This window comes from Geotrypetes seraphini, chromosome 4, assembly GCF_902459505.1.
Source record: "Geotrypetes seraphini chromosome 4, aGeoSer1.1, whole genome shotgun sequence".
Classification (NCBI taxonomy): Eukaryota; Metazoa; Chordata; class Amphibia; order Gymnophiona; family Dermophiidae; genus Geotrypetes; species Geotrypetes seraphini.
This window is the reverse complement of record NC_047087.1, coordinates 124,424,056-124,443,594: the sequence shown is the minus strand read 5'-3', so window position 1 is coordinate 124,443,594 and position 19,539 is coordinate 124,424,056. Positions and strand designations below refer to the sequence as shown.

The 19,539-nt window shown below is 41.5% G+C and overlaps 2 protein-coding genes across 3 annotated transcripts in view; one reads left to right on the top strand and one right to left on the bottom strand.

Annotated features, from left to right (window-relative positions):
- LOC117358840 (hepatocyte cell adhesion molecule-like) overlaps window positions 1-11,431 on the bottom strand; it is a 101,400-nt gene extending 89,969 nt beyond the window's left edge. Inside the window, exon 1 of the mRNA XM_033940601.1 lies at window positions 11,207-11,431. The gene's annotated coding sequence lies outside the window, so the exon portion shown is untranslated. The remainder of the gene's footprint in view (window positions 1-11,206) is intronic.
- Window positions 11,432-11,622: 191 nt separating this feature from the next.
- Window positions 11,623-19,539, top strand: part of LOC117358842 (SLAM family member 9-like) — a 187,939-nt gene continuing 180,022 nt past the window's right edge. For both annotated transcript variants that reach the window (XR_004539105.1, XM_033940603.1), the window contains exon 1: window positions 11,623-11,748. Coding sequence is in view for 1 of the 2 variants with exons in the window: in XM_033940603.1 (XP_033796494.1) it covers window positions 11,682-11,748 (67 nt within the window). In the remaining variant the exon portion in view is untranslated. The remainder of the gene's footprint in view (window positions 11,749-19,539) is intronic.

Here is a 19,539-nt window from a genome sequence, read left to right as displayed (position 1 = left end):
GTTTTTAGAATATCCAGAATGAATATTCATGAGAAAGATTGCTTACAATGCCTTTAAAAGGAGCTTACCGAAGAGGGTGGCTTGAAGTTTGTTTGGATACGCTGTTGAAATTTCTTCAGCAAGTTTCTCTACCCATATTTATGGTAAAGAAGAAATCTAAAATCCGGGTGTTCCTGAAGGTATCGGTTCCCGTGGTTGGCCCGATGGACGCCTTCATTCAACGTTGCCCTAGCACACAGCAACTGGAGGGATTCTTGGCAGGAGGAGGCTCACAGGCTGAAGCGAGCGGGTACTCACTCGAGGTCGCCACCTTGTCTCCGGAGGAGCAGAGTCCACCAGTGCAACCTGAGGCAACTGAGCCTGCGTTTGGGGCTGAGTCGGCCCGGGTTGTTCCCTTGTTGCCCCAGCAGAATGGGAGTTCTGACTTTGAGTGGGGCCAAGAGATCTCATCATTGTGCCTGGTGAAAGACTTGAAGCAAACTCATGGAGGATTTCCTGAGTATTTCCATGGCAGCGGCTGTAGGTACTGTAATTCCAGAGGTTCCCAGCATGGAAGTTGCCCCCTTGCAAAGTCCTAAGGTCTTTAACATTGAATTGATTTGGGAAGCTATATCTAATTTACAATTATCCTTGGTAATCAAATACAAAAACTTTCCTCTCGCTGCACAAATGTGCTTTCAGAGAATTTGGAGATAAAAAGCAAGATTTCAGTTTTGGAAAATAAGTCTGCTGACTGATATTAAATTGAAAACTTTGGAAGCACAAACTCTAACTTGGGAAAGAGACAGCGGAAATTTGCATTTTAAATATGAAATGCTGGAAAATGTAACCTTAGGGTGATTAATTTTCCTAAAGTTTTTTCAATAACAGCGTTAGACATGTTAAAAAAAATACATGAATGAGATTTTGAAGGTACCAGATGCCTCGTAGCCACCTCTCTCAAAGATTTATTACCTGCCTAGGAGGATGAAATCCCAAAGTCCTGATCAGCAGAATTTATCTGCTGATAGCCTGGATTTAACTAATTTCCTAGAGAGGTCGGATACTGAGGCCCAAGTTTCAGCAACATTGTTGGTTCAGTTCGCCATAGATTCCGATAGAGATTGGATGTTAAAATTGTTCTTTAAATACAGAGATATTTCCTTTGTTTTGTAAAGTGAGAATGTATCCTGATGTATTGCGACCTACTCAGAAAGGAGAAAACAGTTTCTTTTGTTAAGACCTCAGGTATTGTTAAGACCTTTATTCTTTGGTACCCCTGTAAATATGTCATAGTTTATAAAGATAATAGATATGTTTTCTACAAACCTCAGCAACTTTCTAAATTTATAGCTACTAAATCTTAGATTTCCTCTGCTTATTAGAATTGTTTTCAAGTAAAACTGCCAAGAGAATTTTGTCTAGGGTTTGTCAAGTTGTGTCTTTATTTTCCTTTTTTTAAAATCTCCTTTAAGGATTTCAGCCTGATCTCTGCCTTTAGTAATTGAGGACTAACAATACTCAAGATGAGACCTTATTTTTCCTTTAATTAATGAGATGTAAGGATATTTATTCCTTACTATTAGAATTTTTTCTGTTACCTTTGTATATTTGTTTTTTGACTTTATTATTGTCAAATGTTTAAAATGTATAATAAAGAATTTTTAAAAAAACAACAATGTCTTTCATGAATTTTCATTGTGGATATCCTGAAAACCTGACTGGCTGGGGAGCCCCCAGGACAGGTTTGAGAACCACTGGCCTATGGGATTCACTTAAGGCACTGAAACCCCAATAGCACAACATACTCCAATATACTACGGAGGAATCCATGCTCCAGCATGCTACGAAGGAGGCCTGGAATTGGTCAGCCTTTGGCAGTCAGGAGATTCTGTGTCTTAGTGAATCCCTGACTGCACATCACCAAGTACTGCATAGGCAGGTACAGAGGAGGAGCCAGGAGTGAGCAACCCATAGCTAAGTTAGAAGGAGGATACGGGAGCGAGCAGCCAGCAGCTGACAGTCAGGGCCTTCACTGAATACCCTGCAGTCCCTGACCACATGCCACCGACACCTGTGAGTGATGCTTCTGACTTTACATGTATTAAAGTTGTTTTTAAAGGTTTTCTACTTATGAAGATGGATAGAAGAGGATAAAATTACTTAATCAATGCTTAATCTATGAGTTGTTAAGAGTTCAGTGGTGAAGAGGATAAAAACGATTTGCAGATTCCAGTGTAGCCCCCTGGGAACAAAATTTTTCGCTGGGCTTCTCAGTGTCTCTGTGATTCTTCTTAATCTGATGACACATCAGTTGTGTGTTCCAAAGAAAACCAAAACTCCATTTGAAGTTTAAACCATTTGCAATTCTCCTAATTTAAAAGAATAGTTTAAACATGCCAAAGAAAATCTCCATTCTAGCTCCTGATAGGAGACTCTAGATGTCAAAAATATATTATTTGGTTTCTGCCCTTCTCTTTGTCTTGCTCCTTCTACTCCCTTCTAGAAACACAGGAAGGTGCGTCTGATAGCCACTTTCCTACCTCCCCGGACTCTCCAGTAAAGGATGAAGCCCTTTCTTTACCTAGCTTCAGTCTCTTTTATAGTCTTGCAGTGCTGCCATCTACTGACACCACCAAAGTATTTTTCTACTGTGGTTAAATTCTGTCTATAGTCCCAGGTAGAGCTAAGTTAACATTGTATCCCAAAATCTGAGAAACAATCCAGATATACAATATCAGAGTTAAGACAAGTAGGTCAGTGTACCTTACAGACAATGACACAAATGGTTCTCTCTCATCAACCTGCATTTCAAAAATACATGATTCTCCCCCAAGCATTGGAGTTACAGATACCAACAGAGGCTTTGGGTGTTCAAGGAGCCCAGAGAAGGTCCAGAGAGAACCCAAAGTGCAAAGAAAGGGAAGGAGTATGTGGAAGATCACTACTCTGTTTTGTTGCACTTGTCTACTGTAAAGCTGCATTGGAACCTGTTGCAATTGACTGTTTACTTTGAAGAAAATGAACATGTATTAAATAAATCTTTTACTTTGGAACACATTGACTTTTGTCTAAATTGCCTTCTTGAACTAGAAATAGTTCACCTTGATCTCTGAAGGGGAGAATCCCTTCTCCTGTCAGAGAAGCCATACCAGATTTTGCAGGTCATGTATGAGACAGCGACCTGGAACTGAGCACCTGTTGAATATGATTATCCAGAAGCGGGACTACACTTGTGTTTCATCTCTCAACTTTTCTTCTATTTAACTCAGGATGATTGCTTGGGTGATACAGGTTATTTCATTGGCAAAGGGTACATTTTTTTGAGATTGAACTGTCTCTCACTATCCTATTAGCCACTGTCTTATGAAGTGAACACTTGCCTTTAAAAGCCATGTCTCAATGAATCAGCCTTTTGTATGATTATCATTTACACGTGTCTCCTCTATAGTGAAATCTTTGAACCCTTCATGCGCAAATGGCATCTCCATACAGCAAATGAGCCTTCCCTAGCCCTAAATGAGAGGAGACTAGAACACATATCATCTAGCTTCCAAACCTAGCCTTTTCTTTTTTTTTTTTTTTTTACAATATAGCCAATATATTATCTCATTTCTGACTTTGGGTTTAGAAGTATTGTAAATTGCCCAGAAGGTCTGTCTGTTGGGTGATATAATAAGCAAACAAACATAAACATGAAGTACATAAATCTGCAAACTTACATTTGGAAAGAACTGAAAATAAATTAGAAGAAGAGCTTCTTACTTTGGGCTAAGAGGAAGAGAGAGAGAGAAGAAACAGTGGAGGCATTTCCAGATAATCCAGATCACAAACTAAACTACAAGATAGAAAACACTGAGAAAGGGGGAAAAAAGAGGAAGGAAAATGCAGGCTGAATAAAATAAGAATGGCATTTTGTGAATGCAACATTTCCTTCGTAAGAGAGCCGAGCTGTGTACTGCACATAAGCTTTATGGGCTTAAAAAGGCATTTTTTGGTGGCAAAATCAGAAGTTAGTTAAGAAGAAAGAATATAGGCATAGCCTAGTGGTTAGAGCAGTGATCTCCAACCTTTTCATATATAAAGGGTTACAGTGTGACTATGAGAAAGCTCTGACAGACACCAAAAGATGTCAAGCTGGGCAGAAGTGATGTCACGGATAGAGATGACAGCCTAAGAGCTTTGCTATGGGGTATGCTGACAAACTAAAATTATCTGACCTGATCAGCGTGAACTGTCCAGATATGGACAACTTCAGTAAGTGCAACTTTTGGGGCTGAGAGATGGTGTAAAAAAAATGCATCAAACCAACATTAAATCTTACTCTCAAGCTGTGATACCACAGACCGCGAGGCAGGCAGCAAAAATGGCGCAGGCTTCAATGAAATCCGCAAAGTATGCAGAACAAGGGACTGAAGCAGGCAGTCCAACTAAATATTCAGGAAGAGATAGGCAAGGTTTCTCAGATTTAAAAGGAGAACTTGTGACTTTTAAGACAGGTATACAATATGCCTTTGAGGACATAAACAAAACCCTTACAGACTTTGGTACTCGACTGGGGGAAGTAGAGACTTACTTAGATACCTATGGAAAGGATATTATTCGCCTCCAGGAGCAGGTGACTGACTTAGAGAGTTGCAAGGAAGAGATACTCTTGAAATTATAAGAGCCGGAAAACCATCCGAATGTTAGTTTGGGGAAGGCACTACCTACTTGTAACTTAGCTCTGTGTAATATTTAAGAACATACACTTAGAACAGTGGTCTCAAACTCAAACCCTTAGTGGGGCCACATTTTGGATTTGTAGGTACTTGGAGGGCCGCAGAAAAAATATATTGTGACCCCTATCTCAATGCTATAGCTCTCAGTTTTCTGTTATTATTACTGTTCTTTTTTTTTTTTTTTTGCCAAGTTTCTTTAATTCTTGGATCTTAATTTGTGGACTTGAACTTAGGAATTATATTACTATTGTATTTGATATCCATTCTATTCTTGCTTTCTGTACAAGTGTAATACTTGAAATTTAAGTTGAAAATAATAAAAATATAATAATAAAAAAAAAAGAAAAAATAGTTAATGTCTTATTAAAGAAATGACAACTTTGCATGAGGTAAAACTCTTTATAGTTTATAAATCTTTCCTTTAACAGTTAAAGGAAAGATTTATAAACTATAAAGAGTTTTACCTTATGCAAAATTGTCATTAACTATTTTTTCTGTGGCCCTCACATTTAAAGTTTAATATCTTTCCTTTCTCAAAACTGACACATTTCAATCACTATATTGAAAATAAAATCATTTTCTCTACCTTTGTTGTCTGGTAACTTTATTTTTCTGTGCATTTAACTATGTTTCCAGGGTCTTCTTGTCCTTTGACTGGTTTTCTCTCTGTCTTCACTTTCTGCCTTGCATCCATCTTTGGCATTAACTTAATATTCAATTTTTCTGCTTTCTTTTCAAAATCTACGTTTCCATGTCTTCCCTTCCCTTCTATCTCTCTCTTCTTCTGTCCCTATCTCCATGGCCTGACATCTCTTTCTTTCCTTTCTCTCCCTCCGTCCTTCCTTCCTTTCCCCTGGACTGGCATCTATCTCCTTCCCTCCCCCAACTTATTTCTTTCACCCTGCCTCCTTTTTTCTTTCTCTCTCTATCCATGCCCCCATTCTTTCTATATGTCTGTCTTTCTCTCTCTCTCTGTGCCCCCTTTCTTTCTTTCTCCATGCCCGCCCTTTCTTTCTGTCTTTCTCTCTCCATGCCCCTTTCTGTCTGTCTCGTTTCCCTTCTTTCTTTCTTTCTGTCTCCCTGCCCCCCCTTTCTTTCTTTACTTCTCCCTGCCCTCCCCAAGCCACCACCATTGGGGAACAGGCCACCATTGCCGCAATCAGGTAACAGGCCGCCACCGCCGCAATCGGGGAACTGGCTGCCGCCACCACAATCGGGGAACAGGCCAGCGCCAAGGTCTTAACTCTCCCTGCTTATCTTCCCTAGCGCGGGGTCGACCAATTCATGCCACCCGACGTCAATTCTAATGTCGGGGAGGAATTTCTGGGCCAGCCAGGCAGCGATTGGCTGGTCTGGAACTTCCTCCCCGACGTTAGAATTGACGTCGGGTGGCGAGAATTGGTCGGCTCCAAGCTAGGGAAACTATGCAGGGAGAGCTAAGACCTCAGGCGCTGGCCTGTTCCCTGATTGTGGTGGCTTGGGGGAGGGCAGTGGGAAGGGAAGTAGATTGGGGACCCCTGCTTTAGGTGAGGACAGATGGTGGGCCGCAAAAAAGTCCCTGGGGGGCCGCGTGAACATTAAGGAAGAACTAGAATTTTATTTTTACAGTTCATGTTTATTTATAATACTTATGCAGGCAAGGGAGTGATTTAGCTCTCAATTTTAGGGATCTTTAAACAAGGGAAATGTGCCACAAGATAAAATATCGTTAGAGAGGCTGAATGATTAATTAAGCTGGACTAAAGAAAGGGAATCACTTTTATTAAGGCCAATGTATTCTTTTCTTGTTATTGTTGCTTCTGGTTAGAAGGGTAAAGGAAGTCTGGTGTCTGCAGAGAGCAGCTTGAGAGGAGGATCCTTGCTGAAAGAGATGTTCTTTTTGTTGTGCATATAATATAAGGTAGAATTTATTTATTTTTCTATCCCATTGTCCCCAGAGAGCTCAGAACGGGTTATTCTGTTTGACACTGGTACATCAGCCTGCCATCCGGTTGTAATCCATTGAATGAGAACTTTAGTTCTCCTGTTTCAGATTTTTAATTATTCTAAAGGCAGATGAACTAGGTTCATTCAGAGTTTAGGGTTGGTTTTTGTTTGTTTGAATATGTTTATTGAGCAAAAAGCAGGCATGAACACACACAGTGACAGAGCTTACAGAACATGACATGTCAAAAACATAATCTTATGCTTCAAGTATGTATATATCGGTTACAGACAACGAACCTTAGACTAACATTTTCCCAATAATGAATATCCCACCAACCCTTCCTCCCACCTGTACCCCCTCAACCTTCTATACTCCTTCCCTCCCTACCCCTAAGCACATTCACCTCAACAAAAAAATATAAGAATGAGCAAATATATAACCATTAGACAACATTTTTATAATGTTGGCAAACATTTGTGCCTAATTTCCAGTATACAGTCTTTTTGCCTCTATAATCTTCGGATTGGCCGTGAAGTTCCCAGTGAGCCATTTCCTTCGTACTGGTCTTCCAAACCATCAGGGAAGGGGATGACTCGGGCATCCAATATCGAAGAATTCCTCTCTCAGCCGACAGAAGTGCAATGGAGGTAAATTTACAGTGCACAGAGGACAAACATTGACTCACTACTAGGTTGGTGTGACCCAAAAGCAGAATCTCATATGACCACTGTAATGTCTGATGTAGAATAGCAACTATAAAGTCCAAAATCCCACTCCAGTAAAACCCCAAGGTCACACATTCAACCAGCATATGTAGCAAAGTACCCATGCACACTTACATTTCACACATTCCACCCAGACCAGAACCCCGCTCGGGCCTCCTGGCATTTAGTAAAATAAATCCTATGGATTATTTTATGCTGCATTTCTTGCAATTGTGCGCTCCTTTAACTTTTTACTATGTGGGTAAAATAGTCCTGGATATCCTTACTGGTAAGTGGAACCCCAACATCCCTGGACCATCAATGAGCCGTTCTTCCCTCCCCATATTATACCATATGGAAACAGAATTTAAATGAATGGAGAGGTGCAAGAAGATGGTGTCTACTCTTAAGAATTTCCCTCCCTCAGGCTGACATTTACTTTTTTGTTGAAAGCAATGCCAGAGCTGGAAGTATGTAAAAAAACAGCATATGCTGTCTGTTCTATCCACTCTGAAGTGTCAGGGTTGTCATAGAGTAGGAGGAAAGCCCAGTTGGGACAATTGCCCCCTAATGGTCCTTACCACAATTTCCAAGCCCTTATTAAGGCATTAAAATAGGGATTTGATGTCTTTAAAGTATTTTTTGTTTGCCAGGTTTTCATAGTATGATTTTTTTTTTTTTACAATTCTTTATTTACAGTTCTCTTACTTACATTCTTAATATTTACTTAAAAAGCGACAGACCTTCGCCTAAAAAACAAAATTAAGGAACATTGGCTTCAAAATAACAGCTCTTTCTGTAAAGTCCTCAAAAGTGAAGACAGTTTAGTCAAAATCATTTAAGAAAAACTAATTTTAAATATTAATCTCCCCTCCACCCCTCCAAAAGACAAATAGCTGCCTGTAAAGGTACATTCCTATTGACATGGAGAGCCAAGCAACTGATTTAATCTTGAGAGAGGGTGGTCCAGCACAGGTTTATCATTCAAAAAAGAAGATAATTGAATAGAATAAAAAAATATTAGAACTTGCATAGAAACTGTTCATGTTAGCATCTTGGATTGTTTCTGTTATCCCCTGTAGAATGGTTGTTTTGTTTCTGATTCCTTCATGTATTGCTTCTTTGCATTATTCCTTAATAAATACATTTAAAAAAAAGAATTTAAAAAAGTGCATACTCAAGACATCCTATATTTTATTACACACTTGCAAGAAAACTTAAGAAAAACAATGCTGCATAAGCAGGTTTTGCTTCTTCTTATTTTGGGTTTAGATCAGGGGTAGGGAACTCCGGTCCTCGAGAGCCGTATTCCAGTCGGGTTTTCAGGATTTCCCCAATGAATATGTATGAGATCTATTTGCATGCACTGCTTTCAATGCATATTCATTGGGGAAATCCTGAAAACCCGACTGGAATACGGCTCTCGAGGACCGGAGTTCCCTACCCCTGGTCTAGATACATCCAAAATTATATTCATTTTAATGATAATTTCTGTGTCTGTCTTTAAAAATTTCAATTAACCATTCATGGTTGGAATGAAACACCTAAGTTGTATCAGAGCAATGGAAACAACTGAATCTCTGGACGATTCAAGAAAAGCAGTTACCGTAGGTCCAAAATCTGAAGAAATGTGTGAAAACTCCTCACTTGAACCTGGAATTTAAAAAGCTTGGAGTCACAGAGGGTAAGGGCTCCTTTTACAAAGGTGCGCTAGGGCCTTAACGCGCACAACAGCGCACGTTAAATTTTGAGCGCGCTAGCCACTACCGCCTCCTTTTTAGGAGGCGGTAGATTTTCAGCTACCACGCGCGGTAATTTTGTGCATGCACTAAAAACCCTAACGCACCTTCGTAAAAGGAGCCCTAAAACTTACAGAAAAAAAAATCTTTAAAATCTTAAGATAAACATCTCCTTGGCTGAAATATTTACAGATTTAGAAAAACTTAAAAATCAAAGATTTATATTTTTTGCAATATTTTTCAAGTTCTTATGCAAAAAGGTTTCATCCTAAACTGATCTGACAAGCTTAGCATCAGACCAGATTTATGTTGAATCCTCTCAATCCTTTGGGAAGCCACTGAACTAGATAGATATTGAAATTGATTATATAAGTGTTAAACTGTCTATTCTAAGCAGTGCCTTATCCAGACTGGCAGTGACTGACTTTATAGATTCCAGGGAACCAACAGCCAGTTTATGAAGAAGAAACTCCAGATGTTTTGAGGCCCTGACCCCAGTATCAGACATGGAAGTAGCAGAATTTAACCCTGACTGATCAATGCCTCCATACCTGAGACCTCAGAGTTTACTTCTGTTGATCTGCCACTTCTTAAAATTGCATCAGCGGTTACAAGTCCCAACTCCAAAGGGGTGCTCAAAGATTCACATCAACAGTAATGCTTGCTGACTGCTGCAGTTCCCTTGCCATCATAGATGAATCAAGAAGTGACCATGAGCTTTTGACATGCAAGATCAAAGTAAAGCTTTGCAAGAAGAAGATCATTAGCGATCTCTCAAAATATGACATTGAAAATATTCCATCAGGCTATTGGATAAAACTAGACAGCAGATTTGTCTGTCGTGATACAGGAGATAGGGAGCCCAAAGAGTTATGGAATGACATCAAAACCGTAATTAGTGATGAAGCTAAAAAAAAACACTCCAGAAAAGAAAGGAAGCCAAGAAATCATCTGTCAAGGCCAGCACAAGCAATAGGGAGGATCTTCGGGCACCGGCATGTCCTGTGCGTTGGTGCTGGTGCCGGTGCCAGAGCGGGGTAAGCGATTGTGTTTGAATGGGTGGGTGAGTGGGGGATGCCGGATCGCGGTGGGAGGGTGGATGCCGGATTGCGGGGTGGAGCAGTGCAGGTGGCCTCGGGGGTGGGGGGTAAAGTGGAGCAGCGCTGCTGGCCTCGTGGGGGGGGGGGGGAGGGAGAGGGGAGGTAGAATGAATCATGCAAGTTTCCCTTACTTCCTATGGGGAAACTTGCTTTGATATACGAACAATTTGGTTTACGAGCATGCTTCTGGAACGAATTATGCTCGTAAACCAAGGTTCCACTGTACTAGTAATCCACATTGAAAGTTTGGACCAAGGAGGGGCGGAAATGCCAGTTTCTACAAATCTTAATTATGCATAAAGCATACAATGGTGTATGAAAACAAACATAAACCCAATATGGAAACGTGAAAGAAAAGCTCGTAAAGTAAAAGGAGAGACAGAGCAGGAATGAGGGAAGAGAGACAAACAAACACTTGCTGGACTTGTGTGCGTGTGTGTAGAGAGAGGGAAGAGTGATGCTGGCATGTGGTGGAGGCATAGGAACACAGGACTTATGTTGAGGAAGAACAGGGGCACAAAGATGGAAGATACTGAATGTGAGGGAAGACAGGGGTGATAGTGGGTCAGGGGCATGCAGAGAGAAGATGGATGGACATGAAAAAAAAACCCAAATGGACAAGGAGACTCCGCCAAAACAGTTAAGAGAATCTCTGACAAAGCTAAGTGTCTTGTCATTCTAATTGAACATTTTTTTGAAAACGATTAGACTGTGATATACAGCACTCAAATGTGTTTGAAGGCACTTTAAGCATATGCGATGATTGGGTGGTGAGGCAATATTCTTGGGGTAAATACCCCTTGTTTTTGCCTCTATGTCTCTGACCATATTTAGTCTTTGAATTATATATATCATAGGAAAAGTCTAATGCTTATGTGCACAAGGTTGTTAATCTTTTTAGAGGGGTGACCTTTATTCTTGATAGTCAACCAGTTTGGTACACCCTCAATCACAAACAGTGATTAATTTTTCCCCATGGATATTAAAACAGTTAAGAGAAGCAGAAACTAGAGGAAAAAAAATCTCACTCATTTACCTTCAAACTTGAAACTTGAATAGGCGTTTTGAGATAGGGCACTCTTGACGTCTCTGCATACTCATAACAGAAAACCCCCCAGCAACGCTCATGAATTATCATTTTATGATTTGATAACATTTTCTATTTTTTTTTTTTTTTTAATTGAATGGAAGGAAATTCATTAAAGAATAAAATAACCCCCCATTTCTAATGAGAATGAAACACAAGTTCAGCACCTCGTACTCTCTCCACTGTGGCTGAAAAGGCCGCCGGGAAATCCCAGACGTAAGTGACTGGGCCGAGCCGGAAACAGACTTTTGCATCTTTCACTTTCGGTTACTAAGAAGGGGGAAAGCGAGTAACCGAGAGCTTGCCAAGCTTGCTTTTTCTTCGTTTAACGCAAAGTACGCAAGGGCCGCAGGCTGCGACTTTCTCCTCTCATGTTTACTCGCCGCAGGCTGGTAGCCTTTTTGCCTGTAGTGCCACTGCCGTCATGTCGCGGCTCCTAATCGAGGCCTTGCTGTTTCTTGTGATCCTGAGGCAAACCCCGAGAGTTGCTGGTGAGTCTCTCTTTCGCTAGCTGATTTTAGCGTTGGGTGGTTTCTTTCCTGGCCCTGGGGCTCTAGGAAATGAAATATTATTTTAGGAGAATGACCCCGCCACCCCCACCTCTACGTCTTTATTTGTACCACAAGGTTATGATGGTGTTTATAGTAAAATGTCTTCGCTCTTTTTTTGTTGTTGTTTTAGACCCTGCCCAACCTCAATCGCCGCTTTTTTTTCTGCATATTTCCCCACCCCATTTTGCGTTTCTGTATATAGTCTGGTTTTCGAAGTTCTTGATTACTGCAGGGCACGATCTGTCTTCTTTTTTTTTTTTTTAGCCACGTAGGGCCATCTTTTATTTTTTGCAAACTCAGAATTCTCCTATCACTCTTTTCCATAGAAACCGGTACTTTCCGTTCACGTGGGTTCTTCATCCACATCCCGTTCCTGTCCTCATCTGCAGAAGCCTCACTTTAAAACAGTGTTCTTCAACCTTTTGACACCTATGGATCAGTGGAAAAGCACAGTTACTTACTGTAACAGGTGTTATCCAGGGACAGCAGGCAGCTATTCTCACATATGGATGACATCATCAGCGGAGACCGGATGCGGAAGCTCGCAAGCAGATTTGCTTGAAGAAAACTCGAAGTTTTGAGTCGACCGCACCGCACATGCGCGAGTGCCTTCCCGCCCAGTGTAGGGCGCGTCTCCTCAGTTCAGATAGCTAGCAGAGAAGCCAACCAGGGGAGGTGGGTGGGTTGTGAGAATAGCTGGCTGCTGTCCCTGGATAGCACCTGTTACGGTAAGTAACTGTGCTTTATCCCAGGACAAGCAAGCAGCCTATTCTCACATATGGGTGACCTCCAAGCTAACCAGAATGGGATGGAATAAATTTTGTAATACTGTTTGGCCAAACTGTCCATCCCGTCTGTAGAAATTATCCAGACAATAGTGAGAAGTGAAAGTATGAACCGAGGACCAAGTAGCAGCCTTGCAAATTTCCTCAATAAGAGTAGATTTGAGAAAAGCTACTGAAGCATCAAAAGAATATGGAGACTTGGACGAAGCAATCGAAATCGTTGCATCCTCGAGGTTCGGAAGTAGAGACCTCAAGTGAGGAGTCGGCAGTCTAGTCGAAGTAGGAGTAGAGCGGGGCTTAGTTGAAGAGGGACCTTCTTTAGAAGAAGAACTATGCCTGGAAGTATGCCTCGGTGAAGGCCTCGATCGTCGGTGAAAACGGAGCTTGGAAGCAGATCTCGAAGATCGAGGAGACTTCGCCTTGGAGACAGATGCAGCCGATGCCACCAAAGAATGGATAGGACTGGAGGCTGTAGATCGAAGCTCCAGAGGCTTGATGGAGGAACCTCGATGCACTCCCAAAGACTGTTCCTTGTATAGAGTGTGAGGATCCCTGCCGAGGCACTTGCAAAGATTCTGCTCCTTGCTTCACGTGCTTGGATGCCAGACCAGACACTCGCAGAGTCTCTGCTCCCTGGAAAGTGTGCGTAAGCTCAGACTAAGGCAAAGGAAGCGGCTCGACCTCGTGGGAGTCTGCTTAATGCTCAGGCTAGATGAAAGGAAGAAGCTTCGGTCCCATATTAGTAAGGAACTGAATGAATTGCTTCTCCAACATGGTCTGGAAAGAAGCCGGCAAGGATGGATCCGCGTCTGAAACTAGACCACCTGCTTTGGCTGGAGGTTCCACCAAGGCAGTGTAAATGTGCTTCGACTTGGAAGTTTTAGGCACTTTAAGCACCATCGCTGAAACTTTCTGTTGAGCTATTTGACCTGAGGAAACAGGGGAAGATTCAGCAGGTGTCATCGAAGAGAGAGCCTCTACAAACGACGAAGGTCTGATGAGGTGGAAGCAGTAGAAGCAGGCGGAGTCTTGGTCAAAGGTGAGGCCGAGGGCGTCTTTGATGTCGAGGGATCGGAGGAAGAATCCATCCCGAACAGCTTCTCCACCAAAAGATGATGACGTTTAAGGGCTCGAGGTTGAAGAGTAGCACAGCGCTCGCATGACTTCGGGTGATGTTCCGGCCCAAGGCATTTGAGGCACCGACGGTGTTGGTTCGTAAGGGAAATCGCACGCTGGCACTGGCTACACTTCTTAAATCCCGTGACAGGCCGGGATATAGAAGGAAAAACAGCCGCTGTAAGATTGAAGCCCTTGGGCTGTGGCCGAGCGGCCTGACCTGGCAGACGGCGGAAGATTGAAAAAAAAAATTTTTTTTTTTTTTTAAAAAAACTAGAAATAAAAGAAATAAAGTAAGAACAGCGATTCGTGAAGAAAAAAATACAAACTGCGGTTCAGAGAAGGCACAAAGTAACAAAGTTAAATGCAGAGAGTCAAAGACGGACTTCTCGGCTCCGCGGAAAACTGAGAACTGAGGAGATGCGCCCTAAATGGGCAGGAAGGCACTCATGCATGCGCGGTGTGGTCGACTCGAAACTTTGAGTTTTCTTCAAGCAAATCTGCTTGCGAGCTTCTGCATCCGGGCTCCGCTGATGACGTCACCCATATGTGAGAATAGGCTGCCTGCTTGACCTGGGATAATAAAATAATTATTTTGTAGACAGGCAGTTGAAGAACACTGGGCTACTACACAAAGCACTCTGTATGCTTCTTAATATTCATTCCTACCAGAACACAGATAACCCCATTCAAATACAGGACCAAAAACTAAAAATACTAATATTTACAAACAAACCCTAAGATGCAAGACTCTGCAGGCAGTGCAACCCCAGAGGAAAAGAAAGAAACAAATGTATTTCTTCCTGAATAGGCAGCAGATGTAAATCAATCACTAAATTAAAAAATAAACATTGTTGTCTCCTTCCCTCCATACTGTGCCTTGCCTTCTGGCCTGCCCCCCAGTGTTATCTTGGGGCTGGCTCCCTCTTCCTCAGTGCTTCAATGCACAAAGATTACATTACATTTGTGATTTCTATTCCGCCTGTGCCTTCCGGTTCTAAGCGGATTACAGTTAAAAGAGATCAGGACATTACCGAGAGAATTACATTACAACGATTTAAGTAAATTACATGTTGTGGTATAGAAATACAAGTATAAGATATCTGGATTTATTGATAGAATAGCTTGACAGGGTTCAAGTAGTTACAAGGTTCAGTGGGGAAAACAATATAGGCAACTGAAGAAAGATACCTAACTTTGAAGGAATCAGTTGAGTGGATACCTAAGGGAGATGCTTATTTAGGAGAAGGTTAAATGGATACCTAAGGGAGATGCTTATTTAGGAGTTTGGATATTTTTGGTAAATGAGGTTCAAGGGGATGACTAGTGTGTTATTTGCTGGGGAGAGTGCATGTGTGATTGGGGAGGGAATATTAAGTAAGGACGTGTTTTTTGAAAAGAAATGTTTTGATTTCTTTCCGAAACACTTTGATGTCTGTTGTTTTGATCATCAGTTTGGTGATGGTGGGGTCAATTTTCGCTGCCTGAGTTGCTAGAAGGCTGTCGTAAAGTTTCTTACGTCGGGTACCATTATGAGGGGGGAAGGTGAAAAGATTCTGAGTTCTTCTTGATCTGGGTAGTCGGTAGCGGCAAAGACGGTTGTTCAGGTAATTGGGGGCCATACCATGGGTTACTTTGAAAAGTAAGCAGTAGAGTTTGAATTGAGTTCTTGCTTTTATCGGAAGCCAGTGAGAGTCTACATAGGCGGGTGTGACGTGGTCGAATTTGCTGAGTGAGTAGATGAGTCTGATAGCTGTGTTCTGAACGGTCTGTAGTTGTTTTTTCATAGTATTTGGGCAAGGTAGGTAGAGGCTGTTGCAGTAATCTAAGGAGCTGAGTATGAGGGATTGTACAATGATCTTGAAGTGTTCTTTGGAAAATAATTTTCTTATTTTTCTTAGGTTTCGCATGGTGAAGAATGCTTTTTTTATGGTTTTGTGTATTTGTGTTTGCATTGTGCAGCCTCTGTCTAGTTGTGTTCCCAGAATTTTGAGAGTATTCTGTATTGGATATTTGATTGTGTTTACATCTAGTTCTGTTAGGGATGGTTTTTGTTCCTTCTCTAGTAGTAGGAATTTGGTTTTCTCTGCATTCAGTTTTAACTTGTGGTTCGTCATCCATTTTTCTACAGTTTCCAATGTTGTTTTCAGGCGTCCGTTGGAGGTGGGGTCTTGAATGTCGAAGGGGAGGAGGATGGTTATATCATCCGCGTAGCTGAAGGATGTAATGTTTAGGGTGTCTAGGGCCGTGCCTAGGGATGCTATGAAGAGGTTGAAAAGTATGGGCGATAGAGGGGATCCTTGTGGAACTCCGCAGGGATTTGACCATGAGTCGGATAGAAGATCATTTGACTTGACTCTGTATGATCTTGTTTTGAGGAATCCTTGGAACCAGTTGAGAACATTACCTGATATTCCTATGGCATCTAGTATCTGGAGTAGTATGGAATGGTCAACTAAGTCGAATGCTGCTGAAAGATCGAGTTGGATGATTAGTAACTTATTTCCTTTGCTGAGGTGCTGACGGGCTATGTCTAGTAGGGAAACCAGAAGTGTTTCAGTACTGTGATTGGTTCTGAATCCGGATTGAGTAGGGTGTAGGATGTGGTGGTCTTCTAGGTAATTGGCGAGATATTGTGCTACTAGACCCTCAAAGATGTGGGCAGCAGCTCCTCGCGTGTCCCGCACTTCATCTGGAAGCCTTCCCTCTGACGTTGCAACATCAGAGAGAAGGCTTCCAGTTCAGGCGCAGGACACGCGTAGGAGCCTCTGCCCACGACTTTGTGCACTGCAGCACTGAGAAAGAGGGAGCCGGACTGAAGACAACACCGCATCAATCACACCGTGGACCAGTGGCTGAAGAGCACTGTCTGGGGCCTGATGCACCTGCCGGCCCTGTGGACTGGCAGGAAATTCTGCGGACCGGCACCGGTCCACAGACCGGTGATTGAAGAACACTGCTTTAAAACAGTGTGTCTCAAACTTTTTCAGTTCTGGCACACTAAATAGAGCTAATTTTTTTGTGGCACACTAAACGGAGCAAATGTTTTTCGCAGCACATTATAATTGAAATTATAAAATTGTAAAACCAACAAAAAATTAAATTTGAGAATTATTTATGTAAAGTTCTTTAAGGTATGTATGTGTAATTGTAACAACGATGAAACTAAAGTAGATAGAATAGAATAGCTAATCAATGCAATGAATGTGCTAGTTTTTGAGTGCATATTAATTCAAAATGCAGCTTGATAGTCAACAAGCAAACATACATGTCATCATCCACACCATCTGCAGTCGTTTTCTTTTTTTCAATTTAATTTCTGTCAGAGCTGAAAATCCAAGTTCGCAAAGATAAGATCCAAATGGTAACAAAGCCTTGATTGCTTTGTTGCTCAAGTTAGGATAACTACATTAATAAAATAAAATTACTTGCCAATAGTTTACAAGGACCAATCGCATCAAAGAATGTTGCTTTTCTGGGAGGTTGTAGCCTTACATACACAGACACTCAACATTGACAGACTCTTGTGCACACAACATACATATCATCTATTCTAGTGTATACTGATATAGGGAATTTTTAAAATTTAAGTAAAATTCTGGAATCTCTTGTGGCACACCCAGAATCTCTTCGGGACACACCACTGTGCCTTGGCACACAGTTTGAGACACACTGCTTTAAAATCATAAGTGTTCGAGGCTTGTATAGATGAGGACAGGGAGTTTACAAGGATGTGGTAGGGTTTTCAAAAATCCATCTGGACACCTGGACAGTCCTCTAAAAAGAGGACATGTTCATATAAATACGGACATATGGTAGCCCTAGCTTTCAATGTGGTGGTTGGTTAAGGAATTGCTCAAGCAAGGGCAAAAGGATTCAAATCTAGCTTCCCCAGTTCTCAGCTTGCTGCTCTTAACCATTAGGTCAGGGGTGTCCAACCTGCGGCCCCATGAAGTATTTTGTGCGGCCCCGGTTGAGGGCGATGCAGTGTTTTCCTCTGTTGCCCATGGGTGTTTACCATCTTGCTGGCTCCCTCTTCTGTCTTGCTGCAGCATTTGCGTGTTTATGCAGCCCCAGAAACATTTTTTCCGGCCAATGCGGCCCAGCGAAGCCAAAAGGTTGGACACTCCTGCATTAGGTAATCTAAAGGTTCATCCTAAGTCTGCTGAATATCTAGTTAAAGCTAATTGGGATAAATGAATATTGGTCTCTTTGATAATTAGGTCATAACAGTTATTGAGCTTTTCTTAGAGCAAACCTTTATAAACACATTCCAGGAATATAAACAGTATTTACCAGCAGTAACAGCCTTCCTGCTCTGCTGTTACCCAGAACCCAAGTTAGGAGCTAACAGATTAGCAACACTACAGAGGAGTTGCATAGTTCATCTTCCATTTGCTTGGACACAGAGAAAGATTATTTATTTTAAAAATTATATGCCACTTACAATACCCTTAAGGGGCAAATTAATATTTTTCTCTCTCTCCTTTAGCTGGTAGATAGATATAATCTGTTGGTCTGGGATAGTGCTGCCCGATTCAGGAACAAAAATTTTGATACGATTCAGCCTATTGAATAGATTTTTCGATTCGATTTTCCTGCCCAATTGGGTGTTTTTTTCAAACATTCTGATGGGTTTATTTTATAGCCTCTTCACCCCTATTATAGCCTCTTCACTCCTTTTATAGCCTCTTCATCTCCTTCGTCTTCTAACCACACTGGCGCTGTGGTGTAAATAAAATAAACAAACAAAAAAGACTTTTCCTCTCTGTTAAATCATAGCTCACGTTTAACACCAGCTCTGGCAGGATACACATTTCAAATCTGAAATCACATTGTAATCACAAAACAGAAAATAAAATTATTTTTTCTACCTTTTGTTGTCTGGTCATTATTCAAATTTTGTTGGTCCCTGGCTCTGGTTGTCTTCTGATAACTTGCTTGCCAGGGTCTCCTTCTTTCTTCTTTCTCCGTGCTAACCATTCATCTTCTATCTCTGTCCTCCCCTTCCGTTTCCCTTCCCTCCCCCGGAGGTCTGGCATCTTTCCCTTTTTTCATCTCTAACCACAGATCCACCGTTTCTCAACTACCCTTTCATCCAACATCTCTCCCTCCTTCCCTACCACACCAGGGTCCACCATCGCTCCCTTTCTTTTCCCAACTATTCTCCTATCCAGTATCTCTATCCCCCCCCCTCCATACCATCCCTTGTGCCCAATTTCTCTCCCTTTCTGTTCCTTCCCTCTCTAAATCCCATTTCCACCATCTCTCTCCCTCTCCTCTGATTTTAGACCCATTATTTCTGTAACCCCCTCCTTCTCAGACTGAGGTAAAAGGTATCCCTCCTGGAATAAGATTTGTTTTGCAGTCGTGAACATGGAGGGTTAAACTGTTATCTTTCCCCAGGAGGAGTGATTTACATAAACAAAATAATATGGTATAACCTTGGAATAAAAATATTTATTAAACATATAATAAAATAAATATAAGAAGCACTAAGGATTCAGAATTTAAATTAGAAATAATATTTAATAAACAAATGCTATATATCAAATCTAGACAAAGAAATCCTACTTCCCCTCTGTATAGTTCTTCTTGGAGGTTTTTCAGGTTAGGTTATTTGAGGCTTTAAGTCCTTTCTATGCAGGGGTATTACTTTGGCACGCTGTTGCTGGCAGACTCTTCCTGGAACCAACCTACTACTCTGTCTAAAACAAATCAATAAGGGAAAACCCTATCCTACATCTAGAAACCCCAAAATTGCCTAAAATACTTTTTAAGCTAGAAAAAAAATAGATTATTGATGTTCCCTATACTATTTCCCTTCCCA